We start from the raw sequence: 26,736 nt of genomic DNA on the forward strand, positions 1-26,736 counted from the left end.
ATCTCTGGAGAACAGACGGGGTTGGTCTGGTCGGTCAGTGTTGTATCTCTGGAGAACGGACGGGGTTGGTCTGGTCGGTCAGTGTTGTATCTCTGGAGAACAGACGGGGTTGGTCTGGTCGGTCAGTGTTGTATCTCTGGAGAACGGACGGGGTTGGTCTGGTCGGTCAGTGTTGTATCTCTGGAGAACGGACGGGGTTGGTCTGGTCGGTCAGTGTTGTATCTCTGGAGAACGGACGGGGTTGGTCTGGTCGGTCAGTGTTGTATCTCTGGAGAACGGACGGGGTTGGTCTGGTCGGTCAGTGTTGTATCTCTGGAGAACGGACGGGGTTGGTCTGGTCGGTCAGTGTTGTATCTCTGGAGAACGGACGGGGTTGGTCTGGTCGGTCAGTGTTGTATCTCTGGAGAACGGACGGGGTTGGTCTGGTCGGTCAGTGTTGTATCTCTGGAGAACGGACGGGGTTGGTCTGGTCGGTCAGTGTTGTATCTCTGGAGAACGGACGGGGTTGGTCTGGTCGGTCAGTGTTGTATCTCTGGAGAACGGACGGGGTTGGTCTGGTCGGTCAGTGTTGTATCTCTGGAGAACGGACGGGGTTGGTCTGGTCGGTCAGTGTTGTATCTCTGGAGAACGGACGGGGTTGGTCTGGTCGGTCAGTGTTGTATCTCTGGAGAACGGACGGGGTTGGTCTGGTCGGTCAGTGTTGTATCTCTGGAGAACGGACGGGGTTGGTCTGGTCGGTCAGTGTTGTATCTCTGGAGAACGGACGGGGTTGGTCTGGTCGGTCAGTGTTGTATCTCTGGAGAACGGACGGGGTTGGTCTGGTCGGTCAGTGTTGTATCTCTGGAGAACGGACGGGGTTGGTCTGGTCGGTCAGTGTTGTATCTCTGGAGAACGGACGGGGTTGGTCTGGTCGGTCAGTGTTGTATCTCTGGAGAACGGACGGGGTTGGTCTGGTCGGTCAGTGTTGTATCTCTGGAGAACGGACGGGGTTGGTCTGGTCGGTCAGTGTTGTATCTCTGGAGAACGGACGGGGTTGGTCTGGTCGGTCAGTGTTGTATCTCTGGAGAACGGACGGGGTTGGTCTGGTCGGTCAGTGTTGTATCTCTGGAGAACGGACGGGGTTGGTCTGGTCGGTCAGTGTTGTATCTCTGGAGAACGGACGGGGTTGGTCTGGTCGGTCAGTGTTGTATCTCTGGAGAACGGACGGGGTTGGTCTGGTCGGTCAGTGTTGTATCTCTGGAGAACGGACGGGGTTGGTCTGGTCGGTCAGTGTTGTATCTCTGGAGAACGGACGGGGTTGGTCTGGTCGGTCAGTGTTGTATCTCTGGAGAACGGACGGGGTTGGTCTGGTCGGTCAGTGTTGTATCTCTGGAGAACGGACGGGGTTGGTCTGGTCGGTCAGTGTTGTATCTCTGGAGAACGGACGGGGTTGGTCTGGTCGGTCAGTGTTGTATCTCTGGAGAACGGACGGGGTTGGTCTGGTCGGTCAGTGTTGTATCTCTGGAGAACGGACGGGGTTGGTCTGGTCGGTCAGTGTTGTATCTCTGGAGAACGGACGGGGTTGGTCTGGTCGGTCAGTGTTGTATCTCTGGAGAACGGACGGGGTTGGTCTGGTCGGTCAGTGTTGTATCTCTGGAGAACGGACGGGGTTGGTCTGGTCGGTCAGTGTTGTATCTCTGGAGAACGGACGGGGTTGGTCTGGTCGGTCAGTGTTGTATCTCTGGAGAACGGACGGGGTTGGTCTGGTCGGTCAGTGTTGTATCTCTGGAGAACGGACGGGGTTGGTCTGGTCGGTCAGTGTTGTATCTCTGGAGAACGGACGGGGTTGGTCTGGTCGGTCAGTGTTGTATCTCTGGAGAACGGACGGGGTTGGTCTGGTCGGTCAGTGTTGTATCTCTGGAGAACGGACGGGGTTGGTCTGGTCGGTCAGTGTTGTATCTCTGGAGAACGGACGGGGTTGGTCTGGTCGGTCAGTGTTGTATCTCTGGAGAACGGACGGGGTTGGTCTGGTCGGTCAGTGTTGTATCTCTGGAGAACGGACGGGGTTGGTCTGGTCGGTCAGTGTTGTATCTCTGGAGAACGGACGGGGTTGGTCTGGTCGGTCAGTGTTGTATCTCTGGAGAACGGACGGGGTTGGTCTGGTCGGTCAGTGTTGTATCTCTGGAGAACGGACGGGGTTGGTCTGGTCGGTCAGTGTTGTATCTCTGGAGAACGGACGGGGTTGGTCTGGTCGGTCAGTGTTGTATCTCTGGAGAACGGACGGGGTTGGTCTGGTCGGTCAGTGTTGTATCTCTGGAGAACGGACGGGGTTGGTCTGGTCGGTCAGTGTTGTATCTCTGGAGAACGGACGGGGTTGGTCTGGTCGGTCAGTGTTGTATCTCTGGAGAACGGACGGGGTTGGAATGTGCCTGGTCTTCACCCTGTTTACATAGCTGACAGGCACACACACACACACACTGAGAACCCCACTGAGAGACACACACACACACACACACACACACACACACACACACACACACACACTGAGAACCCCACTGAGACAGACACACACACACACACACACTGAGAACCCCACTGAGACAGACACACACACACACAGCCAACTGACAAGCCACTGACAGGTTCTCACACGCCCTGCTCTCTCTGAGGCTCTTTCTGTGTTGCTGGCAGCCCTGTTGCTCAGAACCGCTCTCTCATCCTCCTCCATGACTCACCCATTCTGTCCATCCATTCATGGTTTTTTCATTCGCTTCATCAAGTGTTGAATTGTTTGTCTACTCTGTACTTAGTGTATTTCTGCTTAAATGTCTGGGGTTGACTGAATGGTATAGTGGTGTTGCCTGTGTGTTTGAAAGGAGCCTGGGGCTGTGATGTCATGACATTCTCTCTGTCCTGCGTTAACCTGCTCCTCTGAATGTTTGGAATAACTCTGCTCCTCCTTGGCCACTGGCCCTGCGGTTGACACACACACACACACACACACACACACACACACACACACACACACACACACACTGCCCACTTGTGTAAACAACTCCTGTCTTCCCCTCCGCTCTACAGAATGGGCGTGTTTGTGATGCGGACATAGAGAGGCTCACACTGAACGAGGGATACGTCAACGGGACACATGTAAGCTGTCTGTCTGTCTGTCTGGTCTGTCTGGTCTGTCTGGTCTGTCTGGTCTGTCTGTCTGTCTGTCTGTCTGTCTGTCTGTAACAGTGTCTGTCTCCGTTCTTCAGTACAGGATGGAGCCTGGTCAAGTCGTCCAGGAGACGGTTACCGTGGAGGAGGACCCTCACGAGGTGCCCCCCGTCATCTCCGTGGAAACCAGCGAAGATGGCACCACGCGCCGCACAGAAACTACGGTACTACCTTTACTTACACACACACACACACACACACACACACACAGTTGCCACTTGAGGATTGTGAATGTCATTAGCTAATTGACTGATCTTTTCTGCCTCCACACCCCTTACTTTCTCTCACTTCTCTTTTTCTCCCCTCCTTTTCCTCTCCAACCTCTCTACCTCTCCCCTGACTCATGTCACCTCCTCCATGTCTGACCCTAACCTCTCTCCCCTGACTCATGTCACCTCCTCTACGTCTGACACTAACCTCTCTCCCCTGACTCATGTCACCTCCTCCATGTCTGACACTAACCTCTCTCCCCTGACTCATGTCACCTCCTCCATGTCTGACACTAACCTCTCTCCCCTGACTCATGTCATCTCCTCCATGTCTGACCCTAACCTCTCTCCCCTGACTCATGTCACCTCCTCCATGTCTGACCCTAACCTCTCTCCCCTGACTCATGTCACCTCCTCCATGTCTGACACTAACCTCTCTCCCCTGACTCATGTCACCTCCTCCATGTCTGACCCTAACCTCTCTCCCCTGACTCATGTCACCTCCTCCACGTCTGACACTAACCTCTCTCCCCTGACTCATGTCATCTCCTCCATGTCTGACCTTAACCTCTCTCCCCTGACTCATGTCATCTCCTCCATGTCTGACACTAACCTCTCTCCCCTGACTCATGTCATCTCCTCCACGTCTGACCCTAACCTCTCTCCCCTGACTCATGTCACCTCCTCCATGTCTGACACTAACCTCTCTCCCCTGACTCATGTCATCTCCGTGTCTGACACTAACCTCTCTCCCCTGACTCATGTCATCTCCTCCATGTCTGACACTAACCTCTCTCCCCTGACTCATGTCACCTCCTCCATGTCTGACACTAACCTCTCTCCCCTGACTCATGTCACCTCCGTGTCTGACACTAACCTCTCTCCCCTGACTCATGTCATCTCCTCCATGTCTGACCCTAACCTCTCTCCCCTGACTCATGTCATCTCCTCCATGTCTGACACTAACCTCTCTCCCCTGACTCATGTCACCTCCTCCATGTCTGACACTAACCTCTCTCCCCTGACTCATGTCACCTCCTCCATGTCTGACCCTAACCTCTCTCCCCTGACTCATGTCACCTCCATGTCTGACACTAACCTCTCTCCCCTGACTCATGTCACCTCCTCCATGTCTGACCCTAACCTCTCTCCCCTGACTCATGTCACCTCCTCCATGTCTGACACTAACCTCTCTCCCCTGACTCATGTCACCTCCTCCATGTCTGACCCTAACCTCTCTCCCCTGACTCATGTCACCTCCATGTCTGACACTAACCTCTCTCCCCTGACTCATGTCACCTCCTCCATGTCTGACCCTAACCTCTCTCCCCTGACTCATGTCACCTCCTCCATGTCTGACACTAACCTCTCTCCCCTGACTCATGTCACCTCCTCCACGTCTGACCCTAACCTCTCTCCCCTGACTCATGTCATCTCCTCCACGTCTGACCCTAACCTCTCTCCCCTGACTCATATCACCTCCTCCACGTCTGACACTAACCTCTCTCCCCTGACTCATGTCATCTCCTCCACGTCTGACACTAACCTCTCTCCCCTGACTCATGTCACCTCCTCCACGTCTGACACTAACCTCTCTCCCCTGACTCATGTCACCTCCTCCACGTCTGACACTAACCTCTCTCCCCTGACTCATGTCACCTCCTCCATGTCTGACCCTAACCTCTCTCCCCTGACTCATGTCACCTCCTCCATGTCTGACCCTAACCTCTCTCCCCTGACTCATGTCACCTCCTCCATGTCTGACACTAACCTCTCTCCCCTGACTCATGTCACCTCCTCCATGTCTGACACTAACCTCTCTCCCCTGACTCATGTCACCTCCTCCATGTCTGACACTAACCTCTCTCCCCTGACTCATGTCACCTCCACGTCTGACACTAACCTTTCTCCCCTGACTCATGTCACCTCCACGTCTGACACTAACCTTTCTCCCCTGACTCATGTCACCTCCACGTCTGACACTAACCTCTCTCCCCTGACTCATGTCACCTCCTCCATGTCTGACCCTAACCTCTCTCCCCTGACTCATGTCACCTCCTCCATGTCTGACCCTAACCTCTCTCCCCTGACTCATGTCACCTCCTCCACGTCTGACCCTAACCTCTCTCCCCTGACTCATGTCACCTCCTCCATGTCTGACACTAACCTCTCTCCCCTGACTCATGTCACCTCCTCCATGTCTGACACTAACCTCTCTCCCCTGACTCATGTCACCTCCTCCATGTCTGACCCTAACCTCTCTCCCCTGACTCATGTCACCTCCTCCACGTCTGACACTAACCTCTCTCCCCTGACTCATGTCACCTCCTCCATGTCTGACACTAACCTCTCTCCCCTGACTCATGTCACCTCCTCCATGTCTGACACTAACCTCTCTCCCCTGACTCATGTCACCTCCTCCACGTCTGACACTAATCTCTCTCCCCTGACTCATGTCATCTCCTCCACGTCTGACCCTAACCTCTCTCCCCTGACTCATGTCACCTCCTCCACGTCTGACACTAACCTCTCTCCCCTGACTCATGTCACCTCCTCCACGTCTGACCCTAACCTCTCTCCCCTGACTCATGCCACCTCCTCCACGTCTGACCCTAACCTCTCTCCCCTGACTCATGTCACCTCCTCCACGTCTGACCCTAACCTCTCTCCCCTGACTCATGTCACCTCCTCCACGTCTGACCCTAACCTCTCTCCCCTGACTCATGTCACCTCCTCCACGTCTGACCCTAACCTCTCTCCCCTGACTCATGTCACCTCCTCCACGTCTGACCCTAACCTCTCTCCCCTGACTCATGTCACCTCCTCCACGTCTGACCCTAACCTCTCTCCCCTGACTCATGTCACCTCCTCCATGTCTGACACTAACCTCTCTCCCCTGACTCATGTCACCTCCTCCATGTCTGACCCTAACCTCTCTCCCCTGACTCATGTCACCTCCTCCATGTCTGACCCTAACCTCTCTCCCCTGACTCATGTCACCTCCTCCATGTCTGACACTAACCTCTCTCCCCTGACTCATGTCACCTCCTCCATGTCTGACACTAACCTCTCTCCCCTGACTCATGTCACCTCCTCCATGTCTGACACTAACCTCTCTCCCCTGACTCATGTCACCTCCTCCATGTCTGACACTAACCTCTCTCCCCTGACTCATGTCATCTCCATGTCTGACACTAACCTCTCTCCCCTGACTCATGTCATCTCCATGTCTGACACTAACCTCTCTCCCCTGACTCATGTCACCTCCATGTCTGACACTAACCTCTCTCCCCTGACTCATGTCACCTCCATGTCTGACACTAACCTCTCTCCCCTGACTCATGTCATCTCCTCCACGTCTGACCCTAACCTCTCTCCCCTGACTCATGTCATCTCCATGTCTGACACTAACCTCTCTCCCCGACTCATGTCATCTCCCTCTCCCCAGGTAAAGAAGGTAGTGAAGACTACCATGACTCGTACAGTCATCCCCTCTGTGTCTGACAACCTCTCCCTGGATGGAGGGGGGTCTATGACAGGTGTAGGGGGTTATACCACCCCCATGGAGCGGGTCTACAGACAGCCTGGTCCTTCCATGGACTACCCCACCAACACCGTGCCCCGAAACTACCACTACGGACCCCCGGGGGGGTACGAGGACTACCGCCAGGGCTCTCCCTCCATAGGGGAGACCTACGCCAGCCTGAGCGGGGGAGCACGCATGGACGACCGCTACAGGTAGGACAGATGGATCTGTTGTCTCTTTATCTATAGACGTAGAGTTGGGAGACAACGGGTATATTCTCTCCTTTCTCCCTCCTCAACTCTCCCCCCTCTTCTCCTCTATACTTCTCCCCTCCTCCAGGCCAGCTGATGGGTACCGGACCCTGGACTCAGGATACAGAGCCATCAGCAGGAACCAGCTGGACCCATACGCAGCACAGCCACAGGTGGGTCATATGGCGTGTGTGTTAAATATAGTGGGTCGTATGGGCAGTGTGTTGCTGTCAGGACTGCAGAGTGTATTAACGTGATGATATTGTATTGGTCAGGTGGGTCGTATGGGCAGTGTGTTGCTGTCAGGACTGCAGAGTGTATTAACGTGATGATATTGTATTGGTCAGGTGGGTCGTATGGGCAGTGCGTTGGAGCTGTCAGGACTGCAGAGTGTATTAACGTGATGATATTGTATTGGTCAGGTGGGTCGTATGGGCAGTGCGTTGGAGCTGTCAGGACTGCAGAGTGTATTAACGTGATGATATTGTATTGGTCAGGTGGGTCGTATGGGCAGTGTGTTGCTGTCAGGACTGCAGAGTGTATTAACGTGATGATATTGTATTGGTCAGGTGGGTCGTATGGGCAGTGTGTTGCTGTCAGGACTGCAGAGTGTATTAACGTGATGATATTGTATTGGTCAGGTGGGTCGTATGGGCAGTGTGTTGCTGTCAGGACTGCAGAGTGTATTAACGTGATGATATTGTATTGGTCAGGTGGGTCGTATGGGCAGTGTGTAGTTGCTGTCGGGACTGCAGAGTGAATTAACGTGATGATATTGTATTGGTCAGGTGGGTCGTATGGGCAGTGTGTTGCTGTCAGGACTGCAGAGTGTATTAACGTGATGATATTGTATTGGTCAGGTGGGTCGTATGGGCAGTGCGTTGGAGCTGTCTGGGATGCAGAGGTTTGTCCCGGAGCCGTACGGTCTGGAGGATGACCAGAGGAGTGTGGGATATGACGAGGCAGACTATGGCATGGGACCGGCCATCCACTACGGAACAGTACCACGCAACCAACAAGCCTTCAACCATGGACCGCCCCGCAGGACAGGGTACATGCCCCAGTGTGTGTGGAGGGAGTGTGTGAGGGGGACATTTCTGTTGGTATATTTGTGCAGTAATGTCTGGTCTCCTTCTCTGTATCTCTGATTGTTTATTCAGTCAGTGTAGTGTCCACTCCCTACTAACCCCTGCCAGTGTAGTGTCCACTCCCTACTAACCCCTACCAGTGTCGTGTCCACTCCCTACTAACCTCTACCAGTGTCGTGTCCACTCCCTACTAACCCCTACCAGTGTAGTGTCCACTCCCTACTAACCTCTACCAGTGTAGTGTCCACTCCCTACTAACCTCTACCAGTGTAGTGTCCACTCCCTACTAACCTCTACCAGTGTCGTGTCCACTCCCTACTAACCTCTACCAGTGTAGTGTCCACTCCCTACTAACCTCTACCAGTGTCGTGTCCACTCCCTACTAACCTCTACCAGTGTCGTGTCCACTCCCTACTAACCCCTACCAGTGTAGTGTCCACTCCCTACTAACCTCTACCAGTGTAGTGTCCACTCCCTACTAACCTCTACCAGTGTAGTGTCCACTCCCTACTAACCTCTACCAGTGTAGTGTCCACTCCCTACTAACCCCTACCAGTGTAGTGTCCACTCCCTACTAACCTCTACCAGTGTCGTGTCCACTCCCTACTAACCCCTACCAGTGTCGTGTCCACTCCCTACTAACCTCTACCAGTGTCGTGTCCACTCCCTACTAACCCCTACCAGTGTCGTGTCCACTCCCTACTAACCTCTACCAGTGTAGTGTCCACTCCCTACTAACCTCTACCAGTGTCGTGTCCACTCCCTACTAACCTCTACCAGTGTAGTGTCCACTCCCTACTAACCTCTACCAGTGTAGTGTCCACTCCCTACTAACCTCTACCAGTGTAGTGTCCACTCCCTACTAACCTCTACCAGTGTCGTGTCCACTCCCTACTAACCTCTACCAGTGTAGTGTCCACTCCCTACTAACCTCTACCAGTGTAGTGTCCACTCCCTACTAACCTCTACCAGTGTCGTGTCCACTCCCTACTAACCCCTACCAGTGTAGTGTCCACTCCCTACTAACCTCTACCAGTGTCGTGTCCACTCCCTACTAACCTCTACCAGTGTAGTGTCCACTCCCTACTAACCTCTACCAGTGTCGTGTCCACTCCCTACTAACCCCTACCAGTGTCGTGTCCACTCCCTACTAACCCCTACCAGTGTCGTGTCCACTCCCTACTAACCTCTACCAGTGTCGTGTCCACTCCCTACTAACCCCTACCAGTGTCGTGTCCACTCCCAGTGTCGTGTCCACTCCCTACTAACCTCTACCAGTGTCGTGTCCACTCCCTACTAACCTCTACCAGTGTCGTGTCCACTCCCTACTAACCTCTACCAGTGTAGTCTCCACTCCCTACTAACCCCTACCAGTGTAGTCTCCACTCCCTACTAACCCCTACCAGTGTAGTGTCCACTCCCTACTAACCCCTACCAGTGTAGTGTCTACTCCATCACAGGAGTAGTGTTCACTCCATACTAACCCCTTACCTGTTCTCTCCCCTCCCAGGAGCTATGAAGGGACTCTGGATGGAGACATGAGTGGAGCAGGGGACATGTACTACTGGGGAGGTGCACCCCTGGCCCAGGGAGAGAGGGGTAGCATGGCCTCATTGGACAGGTGAGACTCCTTGGTGGTGTATTGTAGATATATCAGGGGTATTCACATCCAAGCCTGCAGGTCCAGACCAGGGCTTAAAATGAACACTCACCATCTGCCAAACGCGGGTACATTTTGTCATTGGTGGGTCAGATGTCTGTTTCACCAGCCATGTTGGTGGGTGGCCAGGGCTCCACAGTGCCAGCATTTCACTCACATTTGTGAATAAAAATAGTCAAGTGTGATTAAATGCTGCAGTAGCTATTTTCAAAGTATTTCTGCAGTTTTTGTCTCATAGCTGGTAAATTAATCCCACAAAGTCAAAGAACTAGGAATCCTATAGCCTATCCCACCTCGCACTGTGTCTGGAGCTGAGTGAAAGATTCATTTTTAGAAGCTTTGTGCACAGGCATAAAAGTTGGTCTAATTTACTTGAAGATGAAGTCTACTGAAGTAAGACTTTGTCTTTGTGTTTCCTGGCTATTTATATTTGTTTTGTTCACAAGTTAGGTTGTTTTTCAATGTTTGAGTTTCAACTGCTAGGGAAGAGAAGACAACTCTGCTGCTTGTCTCACAAGATAAACATGACTCGAGTCACGTTACCATGGTAACCTCCCGTCCTTAAAGGGTCAGGGGATCATTTTTGTTAAGTTTCAGGTCACAAAAAATGTAATTAAATTAAACAATATACCACATTACTTCTTAACAGTAATACATTTATTGTTTTAGAAACATTACAAAGCATGCGCATCTGTATTTTTGTTTTGTTAGTGTAATTTTAGGGAAGGAAATATTTTGGATTATAAAAAAAACAGAGTGGCTGGTAGAGCTTTAAAGCTACCTGCCACAGTGGCTGGTGGACAAAAAAGTGAATTTTAGGACTGGTCCGGACCACTGCTGTTTTTCTGTTCTACCTGATAATGAATTGTACCCACCTGGGGTCCCAGGTCTAAGTCAGTCCCTAATTAGAGGGGAAGAATGATATTCAACAGTGGTACTGAATTCAAGGTCCAGATTTGGAATTTGCCTGCATGTCGCTTTGGATGAAAGTGTTGTATATATTCTCTTACCTGATTGGCCAGCACCCTGAGGAAAGGCCCTGCCACTTCCTGGAGACAGCCTGAGCTGCCAGAGGTCATCGCCATGCTCAACTACAGACTGGACCCCGTCAAGAGCAACGCTGCTGCATACCTGCAGCACCTCACCTTTAAGAACGACAAGGTAATATATACACCTGCAGCACCTCACCTTTAAGAACGACAAGGTAATGGGCACGTTCTTCTGACCAGGTGTTGCTGATGCCTGACAGATCTTACAACGACTGTATTTTTGATGTATTGGTTAACCACATAATATGTTATAGCAATCTGTCAGTCGATGACGTGGCACATAACCATTGGTTGATGCAAGCGACGTCTGATATATATATATATATATATATATGAGGTCGCATTCCCCTGCTCAGACGTCGCTTGCATCAACCAATGGTTATGTGCCACGTCATCGACTGACAGATTGCTATATATATATATATATATATATATATATATATAAACTTTATTATTATTTTTTAGAACTTTTATTTAACTAGGCAAGTCAGAACAAATTCTTATTTTCAATGACGGACTAGTAACCGAAAGGTTAACTGCCTTGTTCAGAGGCAGAACGGCAGATTTGTTTTTTACCTTGTCACCTTGGGGATTCGATCTTGCAACCTTTCGGTTACTAGTCCAGCGCTCTAACCGCTAGGCTACCTGACGCCCCTTTTAAGAACTACAAGGTAATATGTGACTTGCTCTATGATAATCAGTCACATTGACCCCAAAACCATTTGGAGTTTTAGACGGTGCTGGAAAGAAGAGAATGGTAGCTTTGTAATGAGGCCAACATGATCTCTCTACTCCAAATATCCAACGAGTTACATGTCATTACATGTTGAGTCCCCACACCATGTTTTTTGAGAGAAACTAGGTCAAAGTTTGTAGTTACTTTTTTAAGACCTTTATTCAAATAATGAATACGGAAACGCATAACATGAAATCCAGTAACTCTACAGACAGTGTCTGTCTGCATCGGTGTTGCATACACATGAATACGTGGCCACATTTGTACACATACACACATTGCACATTGGCTGCATTCACTTATGTTCACACGTGTACATACATGACAGAGAAACACTTGGAAAGACTAAAGGTCACAACCATATGTGCAAAGACTACATGTGGTGTGCACGTGTTTGAACATGTACACGTGCACATCCCATGTAGTCCCTGCACATATTATGGTTGTGACCCGTAGTCTTTCCAAGTCAGATTCCATTCGGAGCGGCTTGGGAGGATAAATAATGAATCAGTTACCACGTTAAATAATATCTCTTATAGTTTCATGTCACAGAGAATGTGTATAGGCTATATTCAAACACATTTTCCCCGTGTGACACGTCCCTGGGGACAGCACATTCAGATGTGCCCAAACGACCCTCTCACAAACCAAGGACCTGACACCAATGACAGTCACACAGAGTAAACAACATCTGAAAAGAGCTAAACCAGAGAAGGGGATGGGGGGGTGAGAGGTAATACGGGTCAGAGTAATCTAAGCAGCAACTAAAAGGAGAAACTTTAAAGACAATATGACCGCACGTCACCAAAGTATGGACTGACCGTCTCTCTGGGTCTGATTCATGCGGGCTTTGGTTAGCCTTTGCTGCTGGTCCACTGGTTTGAGCTGTTGAACGTTCCATACAAATATAAGTATCAAGATTTAGGAAAGCACTCTCCATGATCACGCATCAAAGTTTTGCACTTGGGCCACACAGAAGGTCTGAAATGTCGGTATCACTCGGATGTCTGGCCTTAAATCCAGGGCTCCATCCTGGGAGCGGCATCGCGTGGACATCTGCCAAATTGTTGATGTAGTAGATGACTCGCTGAATGTCGTCGTAGGACGGCACCTGTTTGCTGGTGATACAACCAGCACACCTCTTCTTCCTTGGAGCCACACCTTCTAGAACGTTAGCACTGCAGTCAGCTTGTCTGCAGAAATTCTGAAACCAGAAAGTAAATTATTTAAAAGTCCTGAACAGTCATTCTGAAAAGCATTTTTTTCTCTCCTGGCTAAATACCAGGAAGTTTGAGAAGACAGGCTGAGTGGGCGTGGAGCTTATATTCATGAGCTAGCCTTGACTGACAGCTCTTTGAAAAGCCTTTGTCGAGCAACTTGGATGCAGTGTTGCAGTAAAATCACCTCAAGCAAATGTGGTGAAACACAAAGAACCTCAAACAATATTGCATCAATTATATATTTATATACATCTCCCGTTTAGAATGTATTTTGTGATGTGGTTCACAGCAGCACTGACAGATGTTTTGAAAGAGACCTTTGTTCCATGCTGACTGAAGACCCAGCTAGCCAGTAACTAGCGAACACCAGACACGGATGAAAGGGGAAACATATAAGTAGCTTTGCCATAGATGAATAGGGTTAACTCTAATTATATTTGCTGAAAACCTACAGTCACATTTTGGCACCAGTAGAGGATCTATCTAGCTATATAAACCATGCTCTTCTGCAAACACACCTTCTCCCATGTTGGTTACAAGCTCCTTTTTGAGCTGACTGTTTCCTTGCAGATCTTGACAATGAGCACTAGATGTTTTTCATCAGAAAAGACGAATAGCAATAAATAATAATTGAAGTCAGTCATCGTCATAATCTACTCTAGTCAATACATGTTCAACTAATATCAACACACTTTCTATAACACACACAACCTGCACTCATTGAAATGCATGCGTGAACACACACACTTTTACTAGTATTGTAAATGGATCATGTTTGATATTAAGATATTTGATAACTATAGACGGCCATGTCATGTATTTTTGTAACCTGTCTTGGACAAATATAAGCACACACATTTTTGTATTATTTCTCTTTTTCCCCTGTCTACATTGTTGGGAAGGGCCGTAAGCATGTCACTTAGTCTACACCTGCTGTTTACCTGTAACGTGTACGCTAATAATCAGGAAGCAGGTACAGGGAGTGAATTTAATAAATAAACAAACATGGAACAAAACAAGAAACAGGAGTAGTGTACAGACATGGAACATATAAACAGAAACAATAAGGCCCGGGGGAAGAACCAAAGGGAGTGACAGATGGGGGAGGTAATCAGAAAGGTGAGGGAGTCCAGGTGAGTCTCATGAAGCGCAGGTGCGCGTAACGATGGTGGCTGGTGTGCGTAATGATGACTACACTGGTGACAACGAGCGCCAGAGAGGAGGAGCGCGAGTAGACGTGACATTATCCCAATCATGTGACTAATAAACATTTATTTTATTTGACACGGAAATACATTCCCACTTCTCTTTCATGGTCAGTCAGTCACTCACTTAACTACAAACACTACTAGCTACATGGCAATCTAGGTTGGATGGGCAGAACATCCCCCACTTCACTCACTCACTCGTGCGCACACACACACACACACACACACACACACACACACACACACACACACACACACACACACACTTGGCTTTAATACACACAAGGTAATATATACACCTATAGCACCTCACCTTTAAGAACAACAAGGTCATCTTTATCTATACACACTTACTTTATATACACAAACAGAACCTGCACACCGACAGCTTTAAAGCCCCTTGCATATCTGTCTCAATTACCTGGTACCCCGTTTATATAGCCATGTTATCATTACTCATTATGTGTTTATATACTTTTGTTATTAAGTGTTGTTACTTTTCTATCATTCTTTCTATTTTCTCTCTGTCTGCATTGTTGGGAAGGGCCCGTAAGTAAGCATTTCACTGTTAGTCTACACTTGTTGTTTACGAAGCGTGTGATGAATAAAATTAGATTTGATTACCCACACACCCTTTATCTAGTTATAAACACAGCCATGCTGCAGGCTACCTAGCTACTGTCTTTCATGTCAGAATGAGAGCAACACACAACCACTATCACCTTCTCCCTCCTTCCCTCTCCTCTCTCCCCCTTCCATCTCCTCTCTCCCTCGTTCCCTCTCCTCTCGCCCTCTCTCCCCTCCAGGTGAAGACAGATGTCCGTCGTATGAAAGGTATCCCATCCCTGGTGTCCATGTTAGACAACCCTAAGAAGGAGGTCCACCACGCCGCCTGCGGAGCGCTCAAAAACATCTCTTATGGACGAGACCCTGACAATAAGATCGCCATCAAGAACTGTGATGGAGTACCGGCCCTGGTCCGACTGCTGAGGAAGACCAGAGACCAGGACCTGACCGATACTATCACAGGTAATACTACTGCGGTTACTACTAGTGTACTGCTGCGGTTACTACTAGTGTACTGCTGCGGTTACTACTAGTGTACTGCTGCGGTTACTACTAGTGTACTGCTGCGGTTACTACTGGTGTACTGCTGCGGTTACTACTGGTGTACTGCTGCGGTTACTACTGGTGTACTGCTGCGGTTACTACTGGTGTACTGCTGCGGTTACTACCGGCGTACTGCTGCGGTTACTACCGGCGTACTGCTGCGGTTACTACCGGCGTACTGCTGCGGTTACTACCGGCGTACTGCTGCGGTTACTACCGGCGTACTGCTGCGGTGGTGATGATGATCCGTCACACTCTTTCTCAGGCACGCTGTGGAACTTGTCATCTCACGACTCAGTGAAGATGGAGATCGTTGACCACGCCCTGCACGCCCTCTCAGACGAGGTGATGGTAGCTCACTCGGGCTGGGAGAGAGCGAACGAGGCAGGAGGAGAGGAGAACCTCAAACCACGACACCTGGAGTGGGAGACGTCCCTCACCAACACCGCTGGCTGCCTGAGGTACGGAGAGGGGGAGGGAGAGAGGGATGGATTGTACAGTGAGAGGAAAAAGAGGAGGGTGATATGGCCATAATATCATATCACAATATGTTTCTCATTTTTTACGGTATTTTAAAGTTTCTGAATAATAAAAGTTGTAAATATGTTTTATGCTTCAACATTGACTGTAGAATTGCAACAAATTAATTCTTAATGATTTTATGGGTCTTTTTCCATTCTGATGGTTTTATACTCAACCAAGCTAGGACCAAACTGACTGTGATGCCGTCCAGTTTGTCAAACTTTTCATTTATCTTAGTACTGTATGAAAATATCATGATAGAAGATATTGCAAAAATACATACCAGTATTGAAGATGTATCGGCCTGCCATAAAACAGTAATGTATAGTCCATGAGTGACTGGTGTGTTGTGTGTTGGTCTTGCAGTGCTGTGTGTGTATGTGCATGTCTGTACAGGTGTGCCTGAGGAATTCCCAGAAGGTAGGGCAGAGTGGGAATGTGCTGTGTTCTCCAGTGGGTGTGTCTGTCTCTGTTAAAGGCAGGCTACAACACAATGACTGGCCCAGTAACCTGATCTACGATCTCACTGTCCCCTTACTATACTGGAGTATAACAACCACAGGCTGCGTCCTAAATGGCCCCCTATCCCCTATATGGGCATCCCTAACATTAGTGCACCACATAGAGAAAAGGGTGCTTTTTGGGACGTGGCCACACCCTTTCAGTCTTTCAGTCTCTGAAAGCAACACACTGACATAGGACCACTCAGTGTTTTATTACTAATGGTTGTGTGCTGGAATCCTTATGTGGCCACTGATTGTAGCCACTCTCATTCCTCCCTCTCTCTCTCTCTCTCTCTCTGCCCATTTTATTCTGTCCCCCTCTGTTTCTGTATTGCTTGTTTTTTTTTGCTTTCTCACACCCCTTCTCCCCCTCTCTCTCCCGCTCTCTCTAAAACAGGAACGTGAGCTCAGAGCGCAGTGAGGCCAGGAGGAAGCTGAGAGAGTGCACAGGATTGGTCGACTCGCTCATGTACATTGTCCAATCACAGATCAACCTGAAAGACGTGGACAACAAGGTGTGCACGCACACACTGCTGTTTTTCTTGTGATCCTGAACTTTGATTGTGTGTCCGCATGTATTTTAATCCAGTTCTCCTTTTCCTTCGTCTGATCCCTCTCTCTCCCCCCTCTCTCTCTCCCCCCTCTCTCCCTCGCCCCCTCTCCCTCGCCCCCTCTCCCTCGCCCCCTCTCCCTCGCCCCCTCCCTCTCCCTCGCCCCCTCCCTCTCCCTCGCCCCCTCTCCCTCGCCCCCTCTCCCTCGCCCCCTCTCCCTCGCCCCCTCTCCCTCGCCCCCTCTCTCTTGCCCCCTCTCTCTCCCCCCTCTCTCTCGCCCCCTCTCTCTGTCTCCAGCTGATAGAGAACAGTATGTGTCTGCTGAGGAATCTGTCCTATCAGGTATTGTTGTAGTTCACATTGTTCTCCTTTCTGTTTCTTTCTACAGTGTTTCATCCTGCCTTTTAGTAATGTGTTGTGACCTTTTGAATTGTACTTTAAAGAGATTCTCTGGTACTTCTGTAGACTTTTTAGCCAGTAGTTCTTAGTGTTGCATGGTATACCCAAACTTCTGTACTTTTTTCAAAACCAGCACATGACAAACGGTTCGGTACTAGATAAAAAAAAAAACGTTTGGTGCTTCTGTCAAATGAGTGTCACGTCATCTACTGATTAAGAGAGGATCGAGTTTGTTTATCAGCACAGCCGAGGTCCCCTTATGGCGTGAGAGCACGGTGCCTGCTCCACTTCCCCATGGCTAGCACTAGCCTGTTCTGAGGAAACACTGATTGTGACCAAAACCTTTATTCATTCACTTTGTCTCTCCCGCCTCACGTCTGTCCCAGTCAATATCCTATTTGCTCGAGCCTTGAACTGGCTGTGTGTGTGAATAATGTCATGGGTCTTAGAGACACACTTTTATAAAATAAGAGATTGCTTCTTCTACGCAAATGTTGTTGATCAGTACAATAAAATAAGTCCCAAATGGAAGGGAAACAATTGTTTTTCATCTGTAGCACCATGAAATCAGCCAGAAAGCTCTAACTCAATTCATGCTCACGCTGCTATTGAATATGCATTCACCTGCATTGTGAATACACCTAGGCTACATCTTGATTTACCCAGTTTATCAATTGAGATTTATTGTTCAAATACATTATTACCATGATGTTATGTAGTTGGATTAGTAAAAAAATGAAGTCAAATTGATTGTATAATTCATTCATTAACGCATACATTCAAAAATCAAACATTTAAAATAAACCTCAAAGATCTGTCTGGATCAAGTGCCATTATGTGACTTTGGCCATGGTATTATTTTAGTACTTTATCGAGTATTGTGACACTTAACCTGGTATCCGCATCGAAGTCGAAATTCTACCATCGGGACAACACTGTTCACAGTTCTGAAAGTAGCGCTCACGAGCCAAAAGTGGTCCCTGAAAATGGTGTACTACGTCACATATGTATAGATATGCGCACAATGTCAGTGCTCACTCTGCATCTTGCTAGCTGTCACTCAAATGGTGAGGGGCTGAAGCTCACTGGCTAGAACTTGAATTGCTAGGGGGCTGACCCACACGGGGGAAAATGAAGCAGTATAGTTCCCAGAAAAAGTTGCTTTCAAACTAGGGATTTTGTGGCTAATTGATGTAAGACAGTAATTCTGCTCCTAGATTATGTATGAACAACATGTTGACACATCAGCCCAAAGCCGGAGGTGTAAAGAAAATACTTAGTAGGCACCAACGTTTTGCAGCATGTCTTTAAATAAGCAATATTATACTGTATGATTTTAAACTTGACTTGACCTTAGGTTCACCGGGAGGTGCCGGGCGCTGAGCGCTACCAGGAAGCCATGTCCCTCAACCAGGGCCCCGCCCCCTCCACTGGAAAGACCAACCGCTTCAGCTCCCGCAGGGGCAAAGGTCAGTGTGTGTGTGTTCTCGTGTGCGCGGGTGCCTGTCTGTCTGTCTGGTTTGTGTGTGAGAGAGTGTTTATATTATCTGTCAGTGGAAGGAAGGCAGAGTGAGAGTGATGCAGTTGTTGACTGTAGTGTGTGTGTGTACACAGTATAGTGACAGTGTAGCAGGAAAGAGAGACAGCAGAGAACCAGTGGTAGGCCTGGGATGTTGAATACTATTTACCCCCATCCTAAAGAATGTTCAGTCTCACTCCTTAATGTCTGTGTGTCTGATGTCTGTCTGTCTGATGGAAATGATTTGTTTCTCTATTTGTGAACAGACATTTTGTTTTTGATGGTTTGTCTTTGTGCTGGCGTGCATGTTAGTGTGTGTTTTCTGCGATAGTTTCTAATCCTACATGTGATCAATGCTGGTGCTTTGGTGGAGGAGGTGTCTGGGTGGCTGGGTCACTGCTGCTGTTCTCGCTTGACTCAAATCATCTTCCTCTCTCCTCCTATCATTTATTCCTCCCTCGTTCTGCTCTCCTTCTCTCTGCTGTGGAACAGATGACTGGTGTTCTAAAGGTAAGCTCTGACTCTCTGACCTCTGCTTGTCTGCTGGTTAGAGCATTGATTAGGACTGGCTAATGATGTGTCATTGTCATGCTCTCTGCCGTCTCCTAGAGGACGATGTGTGTAAGAGAGGCAGTGTGCAGCGTGTGAGAGAGAGTGTGTGTTAGCATGTGTGCTCCTACCTAGCGGCTTTTTCAGTGGCTCACAGAGGTGTGTGGTTCTAGAGCGCCATAGCGGGCAGGGGGTTCTAGAACGCCATAGCGGGCAGGGGGTTCTAGAGCACCATAGCGGGCAGGGGGTTCTAGAGCACCGCAGTGTGGGCGGGGGGTTATTGAGTGTTCTTTGCATCTTCCTGAGTGTTCTGATGTTCTGTTGCAGGGAGAAATGAGGACGGAGCAGATATGATTGACATTCCAAAGAGGACTACACCTGCCAAAGGTAACACAGTATAAAGTGGCATCATGCAGACTGGAATATGATGTTTCTCCTGTCCACTCCTCTATTGTACTGATCTGAAACAAGTGACCAGGCGACAGCTAAGCCAGCCTGATGAGCTTCCATCACATTGTTTTCACTCATGGTGCTTTCAAGACAACTGGGAAACGAGGTCAAATCATGTCAGTGATCTTCAGGTCTGAAACTCCGAGGTCTATGAGGAGGCCCGAGTTTCTGACTTGGAATTCCTAGTTGGATGACCGTACAAAGTGACCCCCCCCCCCCCCCCCCAGATTTATGAATGCAGCAACAGTGCAGGTGAAAAGGAGAAGACAAGGAGACGTGTCTACATGTTTCTAACACCTCTCCCTCCGTGTGTGTGTGTGTGTGTGTGTCCGTCCAGGTTATGAGTTGTTGTTCCAGCCGGAGGTGGTGCGTGTCTACACCTCTCTGCTGAAGGAGAGTAAGAACCCCACCGTGCTGGAAGCCTCCGCCGGAGCTGTGCAGAACCTGTGTGCCGGACGCTGGACCGTGAGTCAACCACACCACCACCACACACCTTGATACCCCACTGCCTGTCAGTTTTAACACAACCACCACCAGGCCCAACACCACCACACACCTTGATACGCCACTGCCTGTCAGTTTAACCCAAACACCACCAGGCCCAACACCACCACACACCTTGATACGCCACTGCCTGTCAGTTTAACACAACCACCACCAGGTCCAACACCACCACACACCTTGATACGCCACGGCCTGTCAGTTTAACACAACCACCACCAGGTCCAACACCACCACACACCTTGATACGCCACTGCCTGTCAGTTTAACACAACCACCACCAGGTCCAACACCACCACACACCTTGATACGCCACTGCCTGTCAGTTTAACACAACCACCACCAGGCCCAACACCACCACACACCTTGATACCCCACTGCCTGTCAGTTTAACCCAAACACCACCAGGCCCAACACCACCACACACCTTGATACGCCACTGCCTGTCAGTTTAATCCAAACACCACCAGGCCCAACACCACCACACACCTTGATACGCCACTGCCTGTCAGTTTAACCCAAACACCACCAGGCCCAACACCACCACACACCTTGATACGCCACTGCCTGTCAGTTTAACACAACCACCACCAGGCCCAACACCACCACACACCTTGATACGCCACTGCCTGTTAGTTTAACCCAAACACCACCAGGCCCAACACCACCACACACCTTGATACGCCACTGCCTGTCAGTTTAACACAACCACCACCAGGCCCAACACCACCACACACCTTGATACCCCACTGCCTGTCAGTTTAACCCAAACACCACCAGGCCCAACACCACCACACACCTTGATACCCCACTGCCTGTCAGTTTAACCCAAACACCACCAGGCCCAACACCACCACACACCTTGATACCCCACTGCCTGTCAGTTTAACCCAAACACCACCAGGCCCAACACCACCACACACCTTGATACCCCACTGCCTGTCAGTTTAACCCAAACACCACCAGGCCCAACACCACCACACACCTTGATACACCACTGCCTGTCAGTTTAACACAACCACCACCAGGCCCAACACCACCACACACCTTGATACCCCACTGCCTGTTAGTTTAACCCAAACACCACCAGGCCCAACACCACCACACACCTTGATACACCACTGCCTGTCAGTTTAATCCAAACACCACCAGGCCCAACACCACCACACACCTTGATACGCCACTGCCTGTCAGTTTAATCCAAACACCACCAGGCCCAACACCACCACACACCTTGATACGCCACTGCCTGTCAGTTTAATCCAAACACCACCAGGCCCAACACCACCACACACCTTGATACGCCACTGCCTGTCAGTTTAATCCAAACACCACCAGGCCCAACACCACCACACACCTTGATACCCCACTGCCTGTCAGTTTAACACAACCACCATTGGGTCCACACATCCCTTTCAGCCTCCTTACTTGACCTCTAACAGAAACCCTTTACACCTGGACTGTAAGTCAACCACAGTATAATCACAAACCACCGCCTTTCTAGACCCTTATTAAACCACAGTCTAGTACTCAAAACAGTCTGTCCATTTCCTGAACGCAGATACACTAGAATAACCATTGACCTGTATGTATTCCCCCTCTGTGTCTCAGTATGGGCGGTATATCCGTGCATTGTTGCGTCAGGAGAAGGGTCTTCCCATGATGACAGAGCTGTTGGCCCATGGTAACGACCGGGTGGTCAGGGCCATGTCTGGAGCTCTGAGGAACCTGGCTATCGACGCTCGCAACAGAGACCTGCTCGGTTAGTCCTGTTTCTGTGGAACTGTTTTTCCCTCTCCCTATTTCACTCTCGCTCTCTCTCTCTCTCTACCACTCCCTCTCTTTCTCCCTCTCTCGCACTCTCTTTGAGCTGACCTGTGTTAGTAAATACTATAGCTATATATCTCTACCTCTTGTCTCTGTAGGTAAACATGCAGTTCCACACCTGGTATCCAACCTGCCTGGTGGGGGTCAGAGCCAGCCTGTGAGGGCTCTGTCAGAGGAGACGGTGGTGTCTGTACTGAGCACCCTTCATGAGGTTCTGGGCTCCAGCCTGGACGCTGCCAAGATCCTCAGAGCCTCGCAGGGCATCGAGAGACTGGTGCTCATCAATAAGGACGGGTAAGCTGGTGTGTGTGTGTGACAAAAAGAGGTGCATGTGTGTCTATCCATCAGTAAGGATGATGTAGAACAGGAGGGTCAAACTTAGTCTCTGGTGGGCTGAGGGCCTGCAGGGTTTCTCCCTTTTACTGATCAGTTAGACACTAAATGAAAAGAAAAACCAAAAGAGCCACGTCCCTCCAGAGATGTAGTTGACCTCCCCCCTGGGGTGGACTGGGGGTGTGTAGTTGACCTCCCCCCGGGGTGGACTGGGGGTGTGTAGTTGACCTCCCCCGGGGTGGACTGGGGGTGTGTAGTTGACCTCCCCCGGGGTGCTCTGGGGGTGTGTAGTTGACCTCCCCCGGGGTGGACTGGGGGTGTGTAGTTGACCTCCCCCGGGGTGGACTGGGGGTGTGTAGTTGACCTCCCCCGGGGTGGACTGGGGGTGTGTAGTTGACCTCCCCCGGGGTGGACTGGGGGTGTGTAGTTGACCTCCCCCGGGGTGGACTGGGGGTGTGTAGTTGACCTCCCCCGGGGTGGACTGGGGGTGTGTAGTTGACCTCCCCCGGGGTGGACTGGGGGTGTGTAGTTGACCTCCCCCCCGGGGTGGACTGGGGGTGTGTAGTTGACCTCCCCCCCGGGGTGGACTGGGGGTGTGTAGTTGACCTCCCCCCCGGGGTGGACTGGGGGTGTGTAGTTGACCTCCCCCCCGGGGTGGACTGGGGGTGTGTAGTTGACCTCCCCCCCGGGGTGGACTGGGGGTGTGTAGTGGACCTCCCCCCCGGGGTGGACTGGGGGTGTGTAGTGGACCTCCCCCCCGGGGTGGACTGGGGGTGTGTAGTGGACCTCCCCCCCGGGGTGGACTGGGGGTGTGTAGTGGACCTCCCCCCCGGGGTGGACTGGGGGTGTGTAGTGGACCTCCCCCCCGGGGTGGACTGGGGGTGTGTAGTGGACCTCCCCCCCGGGGTGGACTGGGGGTGTGTAGTGGACCTCCCCCCCGGGGTGGACTGGGGGTGTGTAGTGGACCTCCCCCCCGGGGTGGACTGGGGGTGTGTAGTTGACCCCCCCCCCCCCCCGGGGTGGACTGGGGGTGTGTAGTTGACCTCCCCCCGGGGTGGACTGGGGCTGTGTGGTTGACCTCCCCCCGGGGGTGCGTGGTTGACCTCCCCCCGGGGGTGCGTGGTTGACCTCCCCCCGGGGGTGCGTGGTTGACCTCCCCTGGGGTAGACTGGGGGTGTATTTGAATCACCTCTGTTTGATGCTGTTTCTCTCTCTGAGTCCTCTAGTTCTGTCTCCTGATAGGAACCGGTCAGAGCGAGAGGTGCGTGGTGCAGGGCTGATACTCCAGTTAGTTTGGGGCTATAAGGAGTTGAGGAAGACCCTGGAGAAGGATGGCTGGAAGAAGACTGACTTCATGGTGAACCTCAACCCTCCCAACAGCACCCAGCCCCGGGTCAACGGAGGATATGAAGACAGTACGCTGCCGCTCATAGACAGGGGTGAGACAGACAATAACATCTAGCAACACACACACACTGAGGTCTTCACAGGTCTACCCCAATATCTGAGACCTGACTCTGGAACTAAGTGTGTGAGTGTAAAATTGTCCCTGGGGTCTGGGTTGGATCCATGTTTGATTGCCACAGGTCTCTGGTCTCTGGTCTATGTAACTACAGCTGATGGACCAGACCATGGCTCTGAATAGCCTATAGCTGTTGTATTCAGTGGTTTTCTGTGGGGACCCCATTCCCCCCCCCCCCCTAGAATATCTCACAACCCCCACCCCACCACAAATCTAATGACACAACCCACACCACAAATCTAATGACACAACCCACACCACAAATCTAATGTCACAACCCCCACCCCACCACCAATCTAATGACACAACCCCCACCCCACCACCAATCTAATGACACAACCCCCACCCCACCACCAATCTAATGACACAACCCCCACCCCACCACCAATCTAATGACACAACCCCCACCCCACCACCAATCTAATGTTACAACCTCCACCCCACCACCAATCTAATGTTACAACCTCCACCCCACCACCAATCTAATGTCACAACCCCCACCCCACCACCAATCTAATGTCACAACCCCCACCCCACCACCAATCTAATGTCACAACCCCCACCCCACCACCAATCTAATGTCACAACCCCCACCCCACCACCAATCTAATGACACAACCCCCACCCCACCACCAATCTAATGTTACAACCCCCACCCCACCACCAATCTAATGACACAACCCCCACCCCACCACCAATCTAATGACACAACCCCCACCCCACCACCAATCTAATGACACAACCCCCACCCCACCACCAATCTAATGACACAACCCCCACCCCACCACCAATCTAATGTTACAACCCCCACCCCACCACCAATCTAATGTTACAACCTCCACCCCACCACCAATCTAATGACACAACCCCCACCCCACCACCAATCTAATGACACAACCACCACCCCACCACCAATCTAATGTTACAACCCCCACCCCACCACCAATCTAATGACACAACCCCCACCCCACCACCAATCTAATGTTACAACCCCCACCCCACCACCAATCTAATGTTACAACCCCCACCCCACCACCTGTCTAATGTTACAACCCCCACCCCACCACCAATCTAATGACACAACCCCCACCCCACCACCAATCTAATGTTACAACCCCCACCCCACCACCAATCTAATGACACAACCCCCACCCCACCACCAATCTAATGTCACAACCCCCACCCCACCACAAATCTAATGTTACAACCCCCACCCCACCACCAATCTAATGACACAACCACCACCCCACCACCAATCTAATGACACAACCCCCACCCCACCACCAATCTAATGACACAACCCCCACCCCACCACCAATCTAATGTTACAACCACCACCCCACCACCAATCTAATGTTACAACCCCCACCCCACCACCAATCTAATGACACAACCACCACCCCACCACCAATCTAATGACACAACCCCCACCCCACCACCAATCTAATGACACAACCACCACCCCACCACCAATCTAATGTTACAACCCCCACCCCACCACCAATCTAATGTTACAACCCCCACCCCACCACCAATCTAATGACACAACCCCCACCCCACCACCAATCTAATGACACAACCACCACCCCACCACCAATCTAATGTTACAACCACCACCCCACCACCAATCTAATGTTACAACCACCACCCCACCACCAATCTAATGTTACAACCACCACCCCACCACCAATCTAATGACACAACCCCCACCCCACCACCAATCTAATGACATAACCCCCACCCCACCACCAATCTAATGTTACCACCCCCACCCCACCACCAATCTAATGACACAACCCCCACCCCACCACCAATCTAATGTTACAACCTCCACCCCACCACCAATGTAATGTTACAACCTCCACCCCACCACCAATGTAATGTTACAACCTCCACCCCACCACCAATGTAATGTTACAACCACCACCCCACCACCAATCTAATGTTACAACCACCACCCCACCACCAATCTAATGTTACAACCTCCACCCCACCACCAATGTAATGTTACAACCTCCACCCCACCACCAATGTAATGTTACAACCACCACCCCACCACCAATCTAATGTTACCACCCCCACCCCACCACCAATCTAATGACACAACCCCCACCCCACCACCAATCTAATGTCACAACCCCCACCCCACCACCAATCTAATGACACAACCTCCACCCCACCACCAATCTAATGACACAACCCCCACCCCACCACCAATCTAATGACACAACCACCACCCCACCACCAATCTAATGACACAACCCCCACCCCACCACCAATCTAATGACATAACCCCCACCCCACCACCAATCTAATGACATAACCCCCACCCCACCACCAATCTAATGTTACCACCCCCACCCCACCACCAATCTAATGTTACCACCCCCACCCCACCACCAATCTAATGTTACAACCTCCACCCCACCACCAATGTAATGTTACAACCTCCACCCCACCACCAATGTAATGTTACAACCTCCACCCCACCACCAATGTAATGTTACAACCCCCACCCCACCACCAATCTAATGACACAACCCCCACCCCACCACCAATCTAATGACACAACCCCCACCCCACCACCAATCTAATGACACAACCCCCACCCCACCACCAATCTAATGTTACAACCCCCACCCCACCACCAATCTAATGACACAACCCCCACCCCACCACCAATCTAATGACACAACCACCACCCCACCACCAATCTAATGACACAACCACCACCCCACCACCAATCTAATGACACAACCCCCACCCCACCACCAATCTAATGTCACAACCCCCACCCCACCA

The 26,736-nt window shown here is 50.7% G+C and overlaps 1 protein-coding gene across 6 annotated transcripts in view; it reads left to right on the forward strand.

Moving 5' to 3' along the window:
• LOC123742403 (catenin delta-1) overlaps positions 1-26,736 on the forward strand; it is a 47,325-nt gene that overhangs the window by 14,404 nt on the left and 6,185 nt on the right. For 5 of the 6 annotated variants that reach the window (XM_082978554.1, XM_082978556.1, XM_082978553.1 and 2 more), the window contains 18 exons: positions 3,061-3,129; positions 3,240-3,365; positions 6,859-7,148; positions 7,276-7,360; positions 8,048-8,238; positions 9,786-9,896; positions 10,958-11,096; positions 14,955-15,177; positions 15,524-15,719; positions 16,681-16,798; positions 17,132-17,176; positions 18,591-18,702; positions 19,245-19,262; positions 19,629-19,688; positions 20,089-20,216; positions 21,864-22,014; positions 22,178-22,373; positions 23,655-23,851. In XM_082978554.1, coding sequence (XP_082834680.1) covers positions 3,061-3,129; positions 3,240-3,365; positions 6,859-7,148; positions 7,276-7,360; positions 8,048-8,238; positions 9,786-9,896; positions 10,958-11,096; positions 14,955-15,177; positions 15,524-15,719; positions 16,681-16,798; positions 17,132-17,176; positions 18,591-18,702; positions 19,245-19,262; positions 19,629-19,688; positions 20,089-20,216; positions 21,864-22,014; positions 22,178-22,373; positions 23,655-23,851 — 2,455 coding nt within the window. The remainder of the gene's footprint in view (positions 1-3,060; positions 3,130-3,239; positions 3,366-6,858; positions 7,149-7,275; positions 7,361-8,047; positions 8,239-9,785; positions 9,897-10,957; positions 11,097-14,954; positions 15,178-15,523; positions 15,720-16,680; positions 16,799-17,131; positions 17,177-18,590; positions 18,703-19,244; positions 19,263-19,628; positions 19,689-20,088; positions 20,217-21,863; positions 22,015-22,177; positions 22,374-23,654; positions 23,852-26,736) is intronic. The other variant, XM_082978555.1, reaches the window with a different exon arrangement.

Source organism: Salmo salar, chromosome 08 (genome assembly GCF_965601325.2).
Source record: "Salmo salar chromosome 08, fSalSal1, whole genome shotgun sequence".
NCBI classification, from domain to species: Eukaryota; Metazoa; Chordata; class Actinopteri; order Salmoniformes; family Salmonidae; genus Salmo; species Salmo salar.